At 49.7% G+C, this 18649-nt stretch overlaps 1 protein-coding gene across 5 annotated transcripts in view; it reads left to right on the forward strand.

The window, feature by feature from the left end:
• Positions 1-2112: 2112 nt before the first annotated feature.
• Positions 2113-18649, forward strand: part of FUBP3 (far upstream element binding protein 3) — a 51016-nt gene continuing 34479 nt past the window's right edge. The window contains exons 1-3 of one of the 5 annotated variants that reach the window (XM_045469983.1): positions 2191-2304; positions 3219-3976; positions 14619-14724. Coding sequence is in view for 4 of the 5 variants with exons in the window: in XM_045469980.1 (XP_045325936.1) it covers positions 2221-2304; positions 14619-14724 (190 nt within the window). In the remaining variant the exon portion in view is untranslated. Of the gene's footprint in view, positions 2305-3218; positions 3977-14618; positions 14725-18649 lie in introns of all 5 variants that reach the window. The other 4 variants (XM_045469980.1, XM_045469982.1, XM_045469979.1 and 1 more) reach the window with 4 other exon arrangements.

Raw genomic sequence — 18649 nt, forward strand, 5'->3', positions numbered from 1 at the left:
ATGATCTCATGGTTGGTGGGTTTGAGCCCTGCACTGGGCTGTGCTGACAGCTCAGAGCCTGGAGCCTGTTTCAGATTCTGTCTCCCTCTCTCTCTGCCCCTCCCCTGGTCATGCCCGCTTTCTCTCTCTCCCTGTCTCTCAAATAAACATTAAAAAATTAAAATAAAATAAAACAAATTATGATGAATTTTAAGATGATGAAATCCAGTGTGCTACTAGGACATACAACAGTGGACTTGATCGGGTCTGGGTCGTCTTCCCCTTCTGCGCCCTCAGAAATAAGTCAGTTGCCCAAAGTTACTGAACCAGTAAAAGAGGAAGAATCCGAACTTTGTCTTCCTACTTAGACACTCTGTAGTCTTTGGAATACGCCTTAGGTTTGGGCCAATAGCTCTGTTTTCACTGTTAATACTCCTAGGGAGAGCCAGCTGGAATTTGGATTAACATACTCACCTCAGATTTTTAAAAATATTCAAAACACAAGCATTGTGATATTGGGTCGGTAGAACCATCCCCATTCCTGAAGGTTGATGCCACCTTTACCTTGAGTTTTACAAACTTGGCAAAATTAAAACACTCAACACACCCAGGATGGGCCACAAATAGATATGTTAGCATGTGTTGGTCCGGTATGTCCAGGATAGATATGTCCGGTCATGTGCTGGTTCTGCCTCATGATAGCCCTTCACCAGTAACAGCAACCGTGATCAACTCTGTGCTTTTCTACACGGGTTGAAACACTTTGTCTGAAAGTGATAACCTTCACTGTGACAAGTTTGCCAAATTCTTTTATTTCGCCATAATCTAGGACTTATTCCAATTTGGCATTATTCGATTCAAAATAACTTCTCTTGGCAGAAAACTACCGTGTGTCAAATTCTAGGGATACAGGGAAAACTAAGAGACCCCATCTCTGCCCTAAAGGAACTCACAGTCTGGTCGCGAAGTCACTAAACAAATGAAGAACTTCTCTTCGATTGGCCAGTTACTCCACACACTTCTTTCTAAAACCCAAAGCTCTCTTAGCAAAGGACCATCAAAGGAAAACCACACTGTATTTTACTTCTTAATTTCCTTTCTGGTGCTCCTCTTCCTTCGTAACTTCAAGAGGCACCTAAAATGCTTGACGTGACTCTCCATTAAAATCCAACTCCTTGGCACCACAGGCCTTGGGAAATATTAATCCTAAGGGCAATCGTGTTAATCAAAAGATGGGAGTCCCTGCTTGGGCCTGCCACCAGCAAGATGTGTGTCAAAGCCCCTAAGCCTTGTTTCCTTTCTGGCGGGTTTGTTTGCTCATTTGTAAGCGCCATCTCAAAGGCGCACGTGTGTTCCAGCACGAAGATTCTTTCCCTTGCTTTGAAGTATCTACACCTAGCGAGTACCATTAGGAGAAAGTTACTTAACCGTTCCAAGAAGCCCTCTGGCAAGACGGTTTTGAGTCAGCAGGCCTGGAAACAATGATGGTCCTGTCCTATCTTTTCTTTCCCCAGAGCCCCAGAGTTAGCGCAGGAATGTGTAAGAGGACAGCATGCTGGCTTTCCAGCGGGAGCGTCCTTCCTGAGCTGTGTCGCCAGGTAATCCCAGGTGTGGTTTAGCCCAGCCTCGTCCTCCTGCCACCTGGACCCCGGCCGGGTGCTCTTTGCAAATGTTGGGGAACAGACATTTTGCGGCGCTGCCCCCTCGCCCTCCAGCCTCCCTCTGGGCCCTCAATGGTGCCATTTCCAAGAGCTCAGTCCCAATATTCCAAACCAATGGCCATTCCTGGGAGGGACTGCCAGGGTCAGGCTTTTAGTGAACCAGGGCTGCTCGGGGGCTGTCTTGGGAAAACCACGTCATTCCTCTCTGGGTTTCCAAACAGCCGAGAGCCGGACACCTCGGGCCCCATCCGAGCCTCAAGGGCCTGTCACGACATCAGCGACGGGCCTGGCCCAAACCCGGTCTGGGAACAGCTCCCCGTTCCTCGAGGCCAGACAGCGGCCGCCCCCGGCGCTGGACACGCCCCCGCGCCCGCGGCCCCGCCCCCACTTCCGGCCGGGCTGGGATCACGTGCCCTGGCCCCGCCCCCCCCCCCCACAGACACGGCTCCTCTCGCTTCCAGCGTCCCGGCTTCCCTTCCGCCGGAAGTGGGGCGACTTTCCCTTTCCGGCTACGGGTCCCCAAGCGGAGCTGGAGGCCGGACGGGGGAGCTGAGCGGCGGCGGCGGCGGCGGGGGCGGTAATGGCGGAGCTGGTGCAGGGGCAGAGCGCTCCGGTGGGGATGAAAGCCGAGGGCTTCGTGGACGCCCTGCACCGGGTCCGGCAGGTACGGGCGGGGCCGGCTGGCGGGAGCACGGGAGCCCGAGGCGGGGCCGGGCCGGGCCCGATTGGGAGGAGGGGGTCGGGCCTGGGGGCGGGAGGCAGCCTGGGCTGACGCCTCAGCCGGGCTCGGCCTTTTCTTGGGGCGCCTGCAGCCGGGGAAGCGGAGGGAGGAAGCGCCACCGCGACGCCCGGGCCCAGCTTGTCGGGCGGCTCTCCTAGGTGCAGCCGCTGGGAAACGGTTTGCCGGGGTCGCTTGGCCCCATCGCGCCCCCGCGCCCGGGCTGGGCCTGCAGGGCATCCAGCGTGGGCTTCTGGGGTTCGCGAGGGGAAGGGGGCTGGGGAGCTCCCGGTGAGGACCCGGGTATAGACATAGAGCGGCCGTCTCGGGCCCTGTAGCTTCTTAAAACTTGGAAAACATCGTCTTCGGACTTCCTGTATTCCAAGACTGGAGTGGAAGGAATTCGAGGGTACTTTACTTTTGAAGTTGCTCTTGGAGAGGGGAGAGAGGAGGATGTTAAATAGGTGTGGGTGGTCCCCAAGACGTAGAAGTAATCCCTTACGGGCAGTAGTTTTCCTCTCTCTCGGGGAGAATGTGAGATGGACTCATCCCAACAGTGAAACTTTACCATCTGACAATGTCGTGCATTTTGCCAGAGTTAACTAAGCTGGGTTTTAAGAGATTGCGGGCTTCCCTGGAGAACGAATATGGGACCTGCCAGGAATCCTCTGGCTTCGGGCAGGGTGCTCAGAGCAAAACGTGTCCTTGTATCGTGTGTAAATCTTACAGGTTAGCTCTAACACCTAAACCGTTTCTGCTGAGTGTGTTACAGTCGTCGTCTCTTCCTATTTAATTGTAGGCATAACTAACTGACAGTGTAAAAGTTGGGCTGTAACTAATTACTGCTTGATTCCTAACAGAAAGCCACAGGACTCATTGTATTAGAAGAAGGTCTCCACTTGGTCGCTTGAAGATATGGTCTTTACATCTCTTTCCGGTATTCCAGGGGAGGGGACCCTACCTGTGTCCCCGGTACTGACTTTTCATTTTAATACCGATGCTCCTGTAGACATGATATTGGATCCCAGCACTTTCCAAACCTGTGGTTCCACCTAAAATTGTGTCTGATGGCCTGTTACTTACTGCCTAGGCACCAACCAGTACAATAGTGAGTATCCACCTTACTTAGACTTCAGAGCCAACCAGTGGCTGTAATGGATGCCATCCAGCTCCCTTCCACCACTCTGTTTGCCGGCGCGTTGCACTGCTCTCCTCTACAGTACAGGGTCCTGAACTTTGTTTCTCACTGGCTACTAATACGTAATGGCTTTCGCTTTGTGGCTGATATGTGACACTCGACCTGGTGGCCCTCTGTATCCAGGAAGAATTATAGTCACTACCCTAAAGAGCTCAGATCCTCAGTTTACAGAAGGCCTGTAGTTGAACACAAAATGAATTTTGAACCATTGAGAAGACTTTCCGCTTCTCTTGAGCCAGTGGTTGAACTCGTATTCTTGGACAGCCTGCTCAAGAGGGAGGGAGACCCTCTGTTAAATGCTGACCTAATGTGGATTGTTGAAGCAGTGGTGTTTCCTACTAGCAAAGAGAACTTCACTGGAAATGTTCCCAGCTCTGAAATGCGCCATTGACCAGTAATAAGCCCAATGGAGACAGTGCTGTAAGTGTGTTACTTCTGAGTATTAACAGCTGGAGGTCGATACTATCTCCAAGGATTTGATGGCCTTTAAAAATCTAAAGAAAAAAACAGGTGTGGGGGTAATTTTAGGTTTATTTCCAGATTCGCATTGAGCAAGCATGGAATGTGAGAAATTGAAACTGTTGTGTGCTTTATTTATTTTTTATTATTTTTTAAAAATGTTTTTATTTATTTTTGAGAGAGAGAGAGAGGCTGAGCGTGAGCAGGGGAGGGGCAGAGAGAGAGGGAGACGCAGAATCGGAAGCAGGCTCCAGGCTCTGAGCTGTCAGCACAGAGCCCGTTGTGGGGCTTGAACTCGCGAACCACGAGATCATGACCTGAGCCGAAGTCGGCCGCTCCACCGACTGAGCCACCCAGGTGTCCTGTTGTGTGCTTCATAGAAGAGCTTACCTCAAAGGGTCTCCTGTTATTTGGGCATCCGGTTGATGATGGTTCTACTTCATTGTATACACAGCATGTTGCAGAGATGTGCTTTTTTTCTCTCCAGTAACTGGAAATAAAAGACAGTGTACTTATTTATTTAAATGATTGTGCAGCTTCCCTCCACCCCCTCGCCCCCTGACGTGCCCTCATAAACACCAGCAGCGGTCTATAAAGCCCTCGCTAGTTTGTCAGGGAGGAGTAAGCTGTCTTGTGCTCACTTTATCTAGAAAACCACAATAAAGTCCCAATTGACCCTGCTGGGATTTGAACCTCCTGTTTCTATTAAGTCTGGTTTGTGGAGTCCAGTACCTAAACCCACTAGGCTTCCTGCCTGGCGTCTTGAAGCCTCCTGCGTATCCTTTGGACTCTTTCCAACAGAGGGAACCAGCCCCTTGTTACTGTTAGTTCACTGTGAACACGGTATTCCTCGATCAAAAGGGAGTCTCTGAAGTTGTGTAAAATTTCAAATTTTCCCCGGCAGTGAGTTAATAGCGTACGACCATTCTGAAGGGAAGTATCCAAGTGTCCAAGCGCGGTCTGACTCGGTCCCGTTGATGAACATCTAAGACCTGCGGGGTATTGAAAAAGCACGTTCAGTTCTCCCCACTCCTTGGCGGGTCAGCAAAAATAAAGTATTTGTTAAACTCGTTTAGAGAGAGTAGGGTCCTCGTAAGGGTGGGAGGTGGACCCAGAGCCAGACCAGGCTCGGCCATCCTGCCCTGCAGCCACACCGCGTTTTCACCCTGACTGGGCTCCCAGACGTCTTCGTGGAGATGATGGATAACTAGATACGAATCCCTTCTGTTTGGTTGGTTTTTTCTAAAAGCGAAAATACTTCCCCAAAGCCCCCTGCTCCTGGGGACCCAGTAGCCTCCGCCATCTAGCGCACACGTTTGCTCGTTCACAGGACAGTGTGACTGCCACAGTGTGTTGCAGGTTCCCAGCCGCCTTCCCCAGGTTGGGCCAGCTGTCTGTCGGTCATCACCCGAATAGAAGTTCTCTTGCCTGACGGCTAGTGCCTTCCGGGACTTTAAGCTCCTGTGTCGACCTAGACGCGGTCAGTGCCGTGTGTTGCATGACTCCGCGGCTGTCCCGTTCTCATGAACGCAGTGTGATCGGAGCCTGTCGGGGTTGAGCACCATGACGGTTCTGCGCCCTAACGATCGGGACTGAGCCGATGCAGAACCAGTAAGAGAGCAGCCTTTTGGACAGTTCCGTAGGCCTGGCGCCTGTTCTTTACAGTACTTTTTTGGGGGGGAAGGTTCATCGGGTTGGGGCCTCAGAATTTCCTTGGTCCTCCGGAAGGTGCCATGCCGTGCTGCTGTCTCACACTTTGAGCCTCAGCAGTAGAAGATCTGGCGCTGTGTTGCCTTTACGAGAATGTGCATCCGCCATTAAAAGACAGAGCCTTTGTTCATTGGCCCCTGGTCACTCCCAGAGAGAGACTGCCTTTGCTTCCTTCATGTGTGATGTTTCTGACTCACGGCAAGCGTGTGGCGTCTCCATCGATTTAAGCCGGACTCCGCCAAGACTGTCTCACACCCGCCCAGTTTGCGTAGCTCAGGTGCCTCAGTCACGAGGGACTGACTACTGAATGTGCGTTCATTTTTGCTCCCTCAAGCCCTGTTGCTGTATCTTTGGTGGCACCCAGTAGAGTGCCCTGTAAAGAGTGAGACCTAGTTCAAGGGTTTAGGTGATGTGACCATCTATTTGGGTCACTGCTTTCACGGAAGCCCTGAACTTCCTGTTTGCTATTGAAAGGTAAATCGTAAATGCACACTGCGTTCCACTGTATGTTTCTAAGGTTTTTCTCGTTTTCAACGGAGACTTCTTTACCTTTCTCTTAAAATCTGATAGCCCAAATGTATCATAAAAAACTTTGGTTTCTTCCAAAGTCCCATTTGTTCTGTAGATACAAATTTGCCTAGACCAGAGTTCCCAAGCTGGTGGCCCGCGGGCTGGAGAAGGCTCACAGGGGCCTGCAGGCACGCTTTGTTTCACCTACACAATGCCAACGCTTAGAAACTAGAATGACGTCCAGTAAAACTTGAGATTTCTAGCTTTTCTGGAAAAAATCTGGCCACACTGCTCCCACATTCTGGAATGGCAGTCCTCAGCAGGAGCCGAGTAGCAGCTGCCCTTTCACACGGGGCATCGGCTCTCTGGGTTGCCATTGGGATGCCTAGTCAACAAGTTGTTTTCTCCTCATCCCTTTCCAAATTGTGAGTCCGTCTCTGGTTTTTATTTGAAATTTCTTTTTTTCTTTTAAAGGAAAGACTTTTTTTTAAAAAAACGTCTTTGTTATTTGTTTTTGAGAGAGAGACAGAGCATGAGCAGGGGAGGTGCAGAGAGAGAGAGAGGGAGACACAGAATCCGAAGCAGGCTCCAGGCCCCGAGCTGTCAGCACAGAGCCCGACGCGGGGCTCGAACCCACAAACCGTGGGGTCATGACCTGAGCCAAAGTCAGACTTAACTGAGCTTAACCGACTGAGCCACCCAGGCACACCTTTGTTTGAGATTTTTGTTTGTTTGTTTGTTTATTTTTGAGAGAGACAGAAACAGAATGAGAGTGGGTTGGGCAGAGAGAGGGACAGAATCTGAAGCAGGCTCCAGGCTCGAGCTGTCAGCACAGAGCCCGACGTGGGGCTCGAACTCACAAGCCGCGAGATGACCTGAGCCGAAGTCGGACACCTAACTGACTGAGCCACCCAGGCGCCCCCTTTATTTGAAATTTCTAATGGAAAGAATTGTGTATGGAATTTAGGAGACCTGGGTCTCCCACAAGTAGCTATAGGACCTCATGCTGGGTCAGCCATTCCCAACATTTGATCTACAGGCTGTTCATAGATCTTCCATGGGAAAGGGGTCATGGACAGATAACATTTGGGGAATACAGGGTTAAGTAAAGGTGAATTGACTGTTTAATGCCGGATTTCTCCGAACCTTTAATATGCTTGTGTGTATTAAGTCCTACAAGAGTTCGGGGTGTGCGTTGTAAATATCCTGAAGTTAATGTAATTTCATACTTTCTTTTCATAAAACCAAGTCATTCTACAGATCACGTTTCAGGAAATGTTAAGCTACATAATCTCAATAGTTCCTTCAAGCCTGCAAACGTTCAGAGAGCTGACATCTAGCTGGAGCTGAAAAAAAATTGATCATATCTTTTGGTTCTTTTGCTTTGTATTATGTTATATCGGGCACCTATTCAGACTCCCCTTCTCCCCAGCTTTCCTGTGCAACCCTTTTATTCTGTTAAGAATCACCTCTCTTGAGAATGTTTCGCATTTGGCGTTTTCTTGTAAAGACACTTGGGAAAGAATAGTTGGTACTTCTCCTGGAGACATCGACTATACTTTGATCCTCACACCAGATGATAGCAAGTCACTTGCAAGACTGAGTAGTGTTAATAAAAGAAGTGATGTGATTCGAATTGCCTGCCATTATTTGAGGATCTGCTGACTCCATGGGCCTCTTGCCTGGATGCTGGGCCAGCACAAAGATCCGACAGCTTGCGGCTGCTTTCATCGTCTTGTGGGCTCAGTCCTCCCCATGAGCAACTGAAGCAGCCGGGACGAGGGTTCTCATTCTCATCGTGCATTTGACAATAATGAGCCAAAGGAAAATAAAGCAGTTTCCTCAAAGGCACGCAAGGAGTTAGTGCCGTCGTCCTCGGGCCCACATTTTCTGCGTTCTAGGGGCTTGGTTCCTTCACAGAGGTAGCTGGCTAATTTGCCATCTCTGAGACTTCAGAATCTGAACAAAGCATCAAAGGATGCTGGTGGAACTCACTGGGACGTAGGGTAGAAGGGGAATGGACCGACCCTCTTCAGGGCCTGCGCCGGAGGGTCCAGCTGGAGCGTTCTTTCAGCTTAGAGCTTCGCCTGGTCGTCTTAGCGTTGTGGCTACCAGTGGGCTTCTCCAGATCTGCTTTCAATTTAGCAAGCCTTTGAGGGGTACCTTCCATGTGGCGAGCACTTTGCTATGCATCAGGGGAGTTGTGCTTTACCTTCTGGGAGCAGGGGCCTTTTAAAGACTCTTGAAAACTTTGAACCTCACCACAGCAATATTCAAATAGTTTTGTCTGTAATTTCAGGAGGTTCGTGAATTCTCTAAAGCCAAGCCCTGAAGTTCTCAGTTAAAAAAACCTTTGTTTGGCGGTACTAAGAAGCTTGAGACAAGTCTGTTCCCAGAGCTCCCTATAGTGGGGACACCGTAGAACCAATAACTTTGTCAGTGAGTTACATTATTCAAAGGTAGTTTATAAGGTGCTTTGCAAACACAGAGAAGGGAGTATTCCATTCTGCCCCAATGTGGGTGGCATGAGGTTGTCAGGAAAGCCACCACGAAGTGCCGTACCTTATTTGGCCTATAGAATTCCTTGTTTTGGTTAATGCTAGTAAATAGGGCAGGATCAGCTGGGGCCCCGTCTCATGACAACAATGGCCAGCATTCATGGAGCCCCTGTCGTGCTGGATGCCAGGCAAGGACTTCCATATATGTTCTCTCATTTCATGGTCGCAAAACCCCAGGGGGTAGTACAGTAGCGCCCCCCCCCCCCCATCTGCGGTTTTGCTTTCCAGAGTTTCAGTCACCCTTGGTCCATCACAGTCCAGAAGCAAACGGCCCTCCTGACACGTTGTCAGGTCAGTAGTAGCCTAACGCTGCTCCACAACGCCTCCGTCACCCACCTCGTGTCACCACAAGTAGAGCGGGACCAGTACGAGATACACCACGTTCACATAACTTTTTTTTTTTTTTACAATATATTGTACAGTTCTATTTTCCTTTTAGTTATCGCTCATCTCTTACTGTACGTAACTTGTAAGGTCAACTTTATTATCACAGGCACGTATGTAAAGGGAAAAACGATGTACGTGGGGTTGGGTGCTGCCTGTGGTTTCAGGCCTCCAGAGTCTTGGGATGTATCCCCCGTGGATAAGGGGGTGCTGCTGGGCCTGAAGTGCCTGTGAAGGCTTCAGATTCAGACCGTGTGAGTTCAGGTTCTGGTTCTGCCACTCGCTAGCTTAGTGACTGGACACACGATGTAACTTCTTTAAGTCTTAGTTTCTGCGTCTGGAAAATGGAGGTCTTTGATGGTTGTAACAATTTTTTTTAATAGCTAATATTAGACGTTAGGAGGTCCCCCTTGGGAGGTGGGGGTAGGTAGTGACGGAAGGAGGTAATGAGGCAGACCTTGGGGTACCGGAAGGAGGTAATGAGGCAGACCTCAGGGGTGCCGGAAATGTTCTGTGTCTTGATCTTGACCCTAGGCCCCAGGCATTTTAGGAAGTGGACGTTCAACGAGCTGTAAACTTACGATCCGTGTCCTTCTCTATATTATTATTATTATTCAATAAAATACTGGCGTTGTCCCGGGTGCTTTACATTGTTATTTCATTATCCCGGGGGATACAGTTCCAGGTAGACGCTCCCAATCCCACGGTAAGGAGAAGAGTAGCTACCGTGTAAGGTCCCCGTGAAGATGGAATGAGGGCACCATCAGGCACTTAGGCAGGCGATAAGTCTGAGACACCTGCTGCTCTCCTTGGGACCCTCTTGGGTCGTGGGAAGTGCCACTGGGACTTGACCCTGCACACCCTGACTCCAGAAGCTGCCGTCTGGGACTTGGTCTTAGCCCTTGGGCTCCACTGCCTGGGTGACACGCCGTTTCTTCTTGCTGTGGGAAGCAGCGGCTTTCGGTCCAGCCCACGTATTCTCAGGGTCTGAGCGGGGTCACTCGGGACTGTGGAGCAGGGGTTCCTGGGAGGCAAGTTGGGTTCCTGCTCCCTGGCAGGTGGCGGGAGCTTGCAGCCTGTGCTTGCTGGGTCCGTGACCATCAGCAGCGGCTCCAGCGTGGACACGGTGTGTGGATGACTGGGTCTTCAGGTGGCTTTGTCTGTTCCTGGTCGGTATAATGTTTTCCTTGTGAAATGGAGATAGTCACGGCTTCCCGTTTGGGTTTACAAGGCGAGCTATTTGGATTATGAGCCTTATCAGAGAATTTTAGTCACACACGTGTGCCCTGGGGATAATTAATGGCTGTTTCCTAAGTTTAATGATTTGCATATTGCCTTCATGATTTTCGCCATAACGCTGACCCCCTCGATGTTTACTTAGTATTTTTAAATCTTTTTAAAATTCAGACTTACTTAGAATATTTCTAAAAGGAAACTTAATCACTGTCAGAAGTGAAAAACTTTGCCATGCATGGAAGGTAACTAAGAAATATATATACACAGAAGTTTAAAAACATTTATCCGTGCGTCTCCCAAATATGCCTGTGTACCTCTTAGGAAAACACTGGTTTAGTCTGTCCGTGCATTTTACAGGTGAGTACCCCCAAGGAGCAAGGCCGTTGGGGGTCATACCCTGGAAGAGCTGGCTGGAAAACCAGAACTCTTGACTGCCTCCCAGTTCAGCGCTCCCCCTCTCCTCATTGCCGCTAACTATTCAGAGTCGGGGTCACATGTGTGACGTTGATTAGTATTTCATCTGTAACGGTGCCTCCAGTAGCACATGTAGCAAGATAACTGATTTTCCTCCTTGCCTCCCTCCAAAAGAGGGGGGGAAGGGGGTCGAGTGGTAAAAACAATCAGTAGCAAAGTCCCCTCAAGGTCTCTCTGATAAGCTCCGGACTGGCCTTGGTTTTGTTGGAATATTCTGGCTTCAGTGACTCTCTTATATTCTGGCCAGCACCAATATTAGCTGAGAATGTACCTCACCTCCCTTAAGCAGCTACCCGTCAACGGTCCGTTACGACGTGAGGAATTGCTTCAGCTCCGTGCCCTGGAAATCATTAGGTCTCAGGTCCTTGGGAAGTGAGAAATGCTTAAGAAAGTCTTAGGCGGACGAAGGGGGGTGCCCAGCGCTGTGGTCGATAGCACAGACTAGAGCTGGGCAGGCCAGGCTTAAATACGGTGCCTCCGCTTATGAGATGTGTGACTTTGGGCCGAGCATTCAGCTTCTCTGAGCCTCGCTTTTCCTTGTTTTAAAATAGAAATCCTACCAGCCTCCTAGAGAATCGGGGAGAGGAACAAATGAGGTAGCGAATTTAAAATGGTCTTTGCAAAGTGCCCAGCACATAAGTAAACACTAAGTTTTAACTCCTTATTTTAGTGGACATGTAAAATCATTTCTTGAAACAAGGTTGCATTTGTATGAAGGAAAGAGTTCCTTGTCTCTTTATAGAATGTTGTTATATCTACAACGTATTGTCAGTGATACAATTGTATCTTGTATTGGCAAACTCCTGTTTAACATTGTTTAACCAAGAGTTCAAGTGCAGCCCGTTGACTTCAGGGCTACCCCTCTTAACCAGTATTCTGTACTGCTTTTCTCTTAGTGGAAATTTCCCAAATTATAGATAACTGAAGTAAACATGACTTAAGAACAAATCTGAGAGCCTCAGCCTTTAATCAAATTCAGGAACAGGAAACTATTGTAACATTTTTAGCGTATCGGCTTTGGGAAAAAATGACATTCCGGCAACATGTGAAACCTAACCGTAGAAATTATAAGGAAGGCCAAAGACTCAGGAACACATTCTAGCTACTTTGCAAGGGAGGGGAAAGATCTGGAAGCTGAGAGTGTCCTCCGAAAGGAGCAGGGAACGTGCCTAACGTGTCGAGTTTATGTTTTGGGGTTCTGTGTGTGGGAGTGGTTTGACATGCATGCTGTTGGGGGACTCCACTGAGAATCGTGAGCCCTTGTACCCCTTTCTTTGTGTTTTGGGGTCATCTTCACTGTCTACTGGGAGCACTTGGGGCCATCTGTGAAAGCAACCGGGCCAGTAATCCCCAAAACCCGCACGTCAGTCATTTGCCACTCGGTTTATTATGGCACATGCAAGAGTCTCCTTGGGGCACCAGCCGCTGCAGTAGCCTCCCTCTCCATCCACCTGTTTTGCCAGCTGGGTCGTTCAAAGTAACATTTGGATCTTAAGTAGCCAGCCTCCACAAGCTTATCCAAAACAAACACGGAAAGCAAGATTGCAAGTCCACGGTAGAGGCAAGGTTGGTAAAGTGTTTCGTTTGGTAGCAAATGGCCTCTTGGATATAGGAGGTTGCGTTTCTAGCAGCAGTCTTAGTATTGTAGTCAGTTGTTCATAATACTGTTGTTAAGCAAACACTCATCCAGGGTGCCATCATCTCTAGCCTAGACAGGGGCCGGCAGACTTTTCCCTTTGAAGGTCCAAACAGTAAGCGATCTATACGGGCATCATACGCCACACGGTCTCCGCTCAGTTCCTCAACGCAGAACGCACGCGGCTGTATTCCAGTAAAACTTTCTTTACAAAAGCAGGTGGTTCACCAGCCATGCTTTGCTGACCCCTGACCTAGAATATCTCCTAAATGATCTTCTCACTCCTGTCTCCTTAGACGCTGTCTTCCTTGTCAAGGGGATCTTTTGAAAACGTAAATCAGCATGCTACTTCTCCTACTGAGCCTTGCGGTTGCTTTCTGTCACCCTTCCTGTAAAATCCAAGCCCTGGCGAACCGGCCCTTGCCTGTGTCTTGGAACACGTCCAGTTCTTTCTTCTCTAGTGACCTTGACCTCTCTCTCTTCTAGGCTCATACCTGCCAGGCAGGCTGGCTCCTGCCTCAGGGCCTTTGTACAGGCTGTTTTCTCTGCCTGGAATGCTCTTCCTCAGATTTTTGTATAGCCAGCTGCTCATCAGATAGGCCTTAGATCCCATGATCTAAAGAGATCAGAGCAGCCTTCCCTGATCACCGTGTTTCAAGTAGCTCTCCTAAGCACTTATCTTCTCATTAGCACAATTCACTATCTTCTCTTATTACTATAATGCTTATCACCAGCTGAAATGATCGATTCTTGGTCAGCTCGCAGACCTCATCACTCCCCACTGACTGCTGACACAGGGTAGGGGCCTGGTTATTCTCGTTGACCACAGGAACCCAGTGCCCGGAACAGAGCCCCGCACATAGTAGGCACTCGGCGTTTGTTGGACAAGTGGCCTTATTTTAACGGCCGTGCTGTGAAGTGCTTTCTAGCATACAAAGCTCCTTTGTGTTGAGAGTGTGTTGGTAGCTTGCCCCAAAGTGTGCAGCTGGTGGTGGTACATCCAGAGGATCTCCTGCCGAGGGGAGAGGGGCTTGCCCAACACCACAGGGCTAGGAGGCCAGAGGGAGAGACCTGACCCCTGGATCCCTGACATCTGAGCCCTGCCTTGGGGTTTCAGTGTCATGCTTGTCTTTGGTTTTTTGTTTGTTTCAAGTCATCCATGCCGGTCGCAGAAGCTGGGCACATCGGGACAAGCCCAGAACTGCCACCGAAGACCCGCTGTGTGGGACAGCCCTTCCGTCTGCCTCTTAGTTCACCCCTACTTCTTAAGTTTAACTCAGGGACTAACATCGAGAGCAGTGGCTGTAAATATTCCTTTGACGGCATGATAAAGAGCTCATTTATCAGGGAGATCCCGTTGAACTTCCCAATGAGAGCAAAGTAGACAGAACTTTCTGCGCAGCGTTTGTTTCTGGGGAGAAACACTTCAATAGCTGTATGATCCCTTTTTTTTTTTTAACTGATAATATTAAAAATCGAAATCGCTCTCCAAGGTCTCTCGCTTGGTCCAGCGCAGGAATCCTTCTGAGGGAGTTTGGACAGACAGCCGTGTTCCCCCCCCCCCCCCGCCCTCCTCCCTACTCACTCGGACACTCCCAGTGGGGAGCAGCTTGCTGTTCTATGTCTGCAGCGATGACATCATCACTTAACAGGCGTTCAAGTTATGGGATGGATGTTTTCCTAACACGCGGTCATGTTTGAGCAAACACCGCCTTTTAAACAGTACCGGGGGATTGGTTTCTTAAGGGAATCCTGCGATAAATAAAACCTTTTGAACAGAGTTCTTCATGTCGGTGGCCTGCCTGTTTTCTTCGAATGCAGCGTACCTGCATTTCAAGGGATGGCTTAGAAATACTGATTTGTAGAAGACTGATGTTCAAAAGTATTTACTTCTAAAGACACATTGTTATTGAGGCCGAAAGAAGACTCAGTTAGCAATGAAAAGTGTCCTCGGTGACACTGCCTCGTGCTAATCTAATCTAGGTCAGGGGGAGAAGCGGGGTAACACAGGCCTTTGAAGAGAGCTCTCTCGTCTTTCTCCCTCAAACGGAGCCCGGATTTGTTACTGAGTCTTTAAATCTGATTCTCTCTGTAGATTGCTGCTAAAATTGATTCAATTCCTCACTTGAATAATTCCACACCTCTAGTGGACCCCTCAGTGTATGGATACGGAGTCCAGAAACGGCCCTTGGATGACGGAGGTAAGTGGCGGGGAAACGTCTTTGCCTTTCAGATGGTAGCGAACCTGCCGCTTAGGCTGGGGCCGCGTGTCGGCCATTTCCACGCCATTTCCACGCCAGCTGCCGCCAGCGTCCTCCCGAGGAGGTGCGGTCGAGGGGACCGCCTGGGGTCGATGTTTCTCCGCGACTCTCCAGCACTTGAGCTCTTATTCGCCTCGATGATGCAAGAATGCTTACAGCTGGGCTCGGAGGTAAAGACGAGGCCTCTGCACATCAGTTCGGAAGTCACTCGACTGACTCGAGAGTTTTGTGTGACGTGGCCCTTCGTGCTTCCAACACGCGCGTGGGGGTTGAAGCTCCCACTCTTCTCCAAAGAAGAGCTAAGATTCGATGCCTGACTCTTAGGAAGCCTGGGGCTACATCCTGACCTTAGAGAAAGAGAAGGGGGCGGGGGAGGGTGTGACCTTGCCTCCGCCTGGCTCCCTTTTTCACCGGTCCCATTTTTGACAGGCTCTCTCTAGAAGCACCCATCTCTCATTCATTCCTGTGTTATTTGGTGGTTTGGTTCTGTACCCCACTTCAGCCCCCCGAAGAGTTTGAGACCAACGTGGAAGTGCCTGTCCCCGGCACCTCCGCGAAGAGTATCTATCAGATGGGTTTGTTCAGAGAACTCGGACCTCCTTGATCACATTGGGTGTCCTGCGAAGTAGGACTGGAAGAGGGAGTCTGAAGTTTACTAGGTTGTACACGAATATGCACGCAGTGGGTCAGCCAGTGTCTTCTCTGGCCTTCTGTCGGTCTGCATGCCTACCCAACCATGTGTATGCACTCATTTCTGTGTTGTCTTATTAGGTGGAAAAAAATCAAGGTGTTCAATAGTACATACAGAGCAATTTCCTTTTCCAAAAAAGAAGCGTGTTTTGGTGTATGTAGAAAAAGTAATTTGGTGTGACTGATTTCTCCAGTGTCTTCCAAAAGGGGAGATGGCCATTGTTTTTATTTATTTATCTATTTATTTTTATTAAATGTAATTTATTGTCATATTGGTTTCCATACAACACCCAGTGCTCATCCCAACAGGTGCCCTCCTCGGTGCCCATCAGCCATCGTTTTTACGTGTTAAACATCTAAAGGTTACGTTGGTAACCTTTTTGGAATAATTGGATAGGTTCACACTGGGAACTTTATAAGGGGGCTGTGGCTCATTTTGGTGTAAAAGTTCCTTTCTGCTTAAACTTCTTTGTGGTTTGTTTTGTTTTTTTTTTTTTTAAGTTTATTTTGAGAAGGAAAGCACGAGTGGGGGAGGAACAGAGAGAGGGAGAGAGAGGATCCCAAGCAGGCTCTGCACCGTCAGCACAGAGCTCATTGTGGGGTTCGAACTCCCGAACCGTGAGATGATCATGACCTGAGCTGAAGTCGGACACTCAACCGACGAAGCCACGCAGGCGCCCCGTGTTTTTGTTTTTTAAAGTTTACTTAATTTTGAGAGAGAAAGAGCATGCGAGTGGGGGAGAGGCAGGGAGAGAGGGAGAGAGCAAGAATCCCAAGCAGGCCCCCACACTGCCAGTGCAGAGCCCAACGTGGGGCTTGAACCCACAAACTGTGAGATCACGACCTGAGCCAAAATCAGGAGAGACACGTGACTGACTAAGCCACCGAGGCACCCCAAGATACTGTTTATGAATATACACCCAGGCAAGGTCTACCCCGTTGGAACTAGGTGACCATTTATTTATTTATTTATTTAAAAAAAAAATTTTTTTTAACGTTTATTTATTTTGGGGACAGAAAGAGACAGAGCATGAACGGGGGAGGGGCAGAGAGAGAGGGAGACACAGAATCGGAAGCAGGCTCCAGGCTCTGAGCCATCAGCCCAGAGCCCGACGCGGGGCTCGAACTCACGAACCGCGAGATCGTGACCTGAGCTGAAGTCGGACGCTTAACCGACTGAGCCACCCAGGCGCCCCCTAGGTGACCATTTAAAAAAATTTTTTTTTATGTTTATTTTTGAGAGAGAGAGAGAGTCAGACCGTGAGCGGGGGAGGGGCAGGGAGAGGGAGACAGACTCCGAAGCAGGCTCCAGGCTCTGAACTGACAGCACAGAGCCAGACGCGGGTCTCGAACCCATGAACTGCGAGATCATGACCTGAGCCGAAGTCGGACGCTCAACCGACTGAGCCACCCAGGCGCCCGGTGACCATTTTAAATGGCTGCTCCAAAACGGTCCCCTGTGATCTTGTTTGGCTGGTGCTAGTGATTTCTTAGACCAAATATGACTGATGGCATTTTCTGCAGTTGCACCTTCGTGAAAAGCTCTGATGCGAAGTAACCATTTTCCCTTCTCAGGGCAATCGTGCTTCACTTCTTCTTGCAGGACGTCAATACAAAAATAAAACTGAGTTGTCTGGCTCTGAGCACACGCCCCAGTAATGGACAGCCCAGTCTCCCCGGCCCACTGTTTCCAGAAATCACGATCAATACCTTTCACCGCGCTCTGCCTTGCCTGCACCCGCCACGTGGTGGGGAAGTGCAAACTGTGTGCACAGGGTAGGCAGTCACTGTGTCCTTTGCATAAAGAGCGCCGAGGTATTTGCAAATGAAACCACTGTCCCCTGGCAGACTTTCTTCTCCTGTTAACCCGCTGGACACCCGTTTCAAAGAAATTTGTAAAAGCTGCTGAGTTTGTTGACGAAGAGCAGGCAGGTGCAGCTGGTGAGTCCAGAATCTCACTTGGATGCTGCCGCTGTGTAAGGTCACTTCTTGTTTTGAGGACGATAAGTTTTTCCGTGTCTGCCTTTGCGGGATTGAGTCCTTGGAATCGGAAAACGAACACGGTTTCTCTTCTTCTTCCTTCTGAACACGAAGCCTGGTTACAGTAGGGACGAACCTTCCCGTATCGGGCCAGCTGTCCGTCTTACGTAACCCACTGTGTGTGAAGAACCAGAAACTTCCCCCAGGCTTTTTACATTGGGCAGGACGGCTTGATAGTTAATCCTCGTCTGCTGAGCACCTTCCAAACAACAGAATTAGGCCAATTGTTTTCCTCCAGCTCAGCTCTCCACCTGTGGCATTTGCTGTTGAGGTTAGAGAGAACTCTGGGCGTTGGGGGCAGGTTCAGAGCACGCCGAGATCGTCTTCTGACGAGGGTGGCAAGGTCACTAGGCCAGTTCTCTTCTCTTGGATAAATGAGTTCGGTGAACGAACAGGACCCGTCAAGGAAGGTGATGTTCGTGGTGACCGGACAGCTTTCTCGAAGGGTCATGGCTGTACCATCTGTGTGACGAGAGTGTAGGAGAGCAGAGACGAACGCCGAGCAGGAATTGCCGCACTTTTTTTTTTTTTCCTGAGCAACAAAGATTTCCAAAGGGCTTCCTTGCAGTTTTTTGTTTGGTTTGGCTTGATTTTTTTTTTTTTTTTTTTTTTTTCGGACAGAAGTTCACCAGATCACTTCTTTGGCAACATGAACCCTCTACCTTTCCCGGGAAGCCGGGTTCTTTAACCTTTGGGGGTTAAAGCTCAGTCCCCTAGAGGCTTTTGGAGGTGTTACTTGGGCGTGTTTAAAAGTGCTTCAACCCGGAAGTCAGGCGGAGAGCCTCGGCAGAAGGTTTAGGCAGGGCCTTGAGATTTGCAAACAGGTGTATGCATAGGAGCTCGAAAACGAGTCAACTAAGGGACGAGACTTGGTCTTGTTGTAGGAAGGGACCGGGGCAGTTGTGTCCAGGGCTGTTTGAGCTTGTCGGGCCACCGCTGTGTGAGCCCACTCAAGAGGGGTCGGAGCCTGGCTTCCAGAGCCTGCCCTCCGCTCGGCTCAGGTCAGGCTCAGGTCATCGTACCTCTCCACATCTTCAGTCAGCACCCACACCTCTTAGTTTCTGGCAGGTGCACCCTGCCAGCTCGGGACTCTTCCTGCTGCTCTCTGTGTGACAGCTTTTCTATCCGGTGCCTT

This window comes from Leopardus geoffroyi, chromosome D4, assembly GCF_018350155.1.
Source record: "Leopardus geoffroyi isolate Oge1 chromosome D4, O.geoffroyi_Oge1_pat1.0, whole genome shotgun sequence".
Lineage (NCBI taxonomy): Eukaryota > Metazoa > Chordata > Mammalia > Carnivora > Felidae > Leopardus > Leopardus geoffroyi.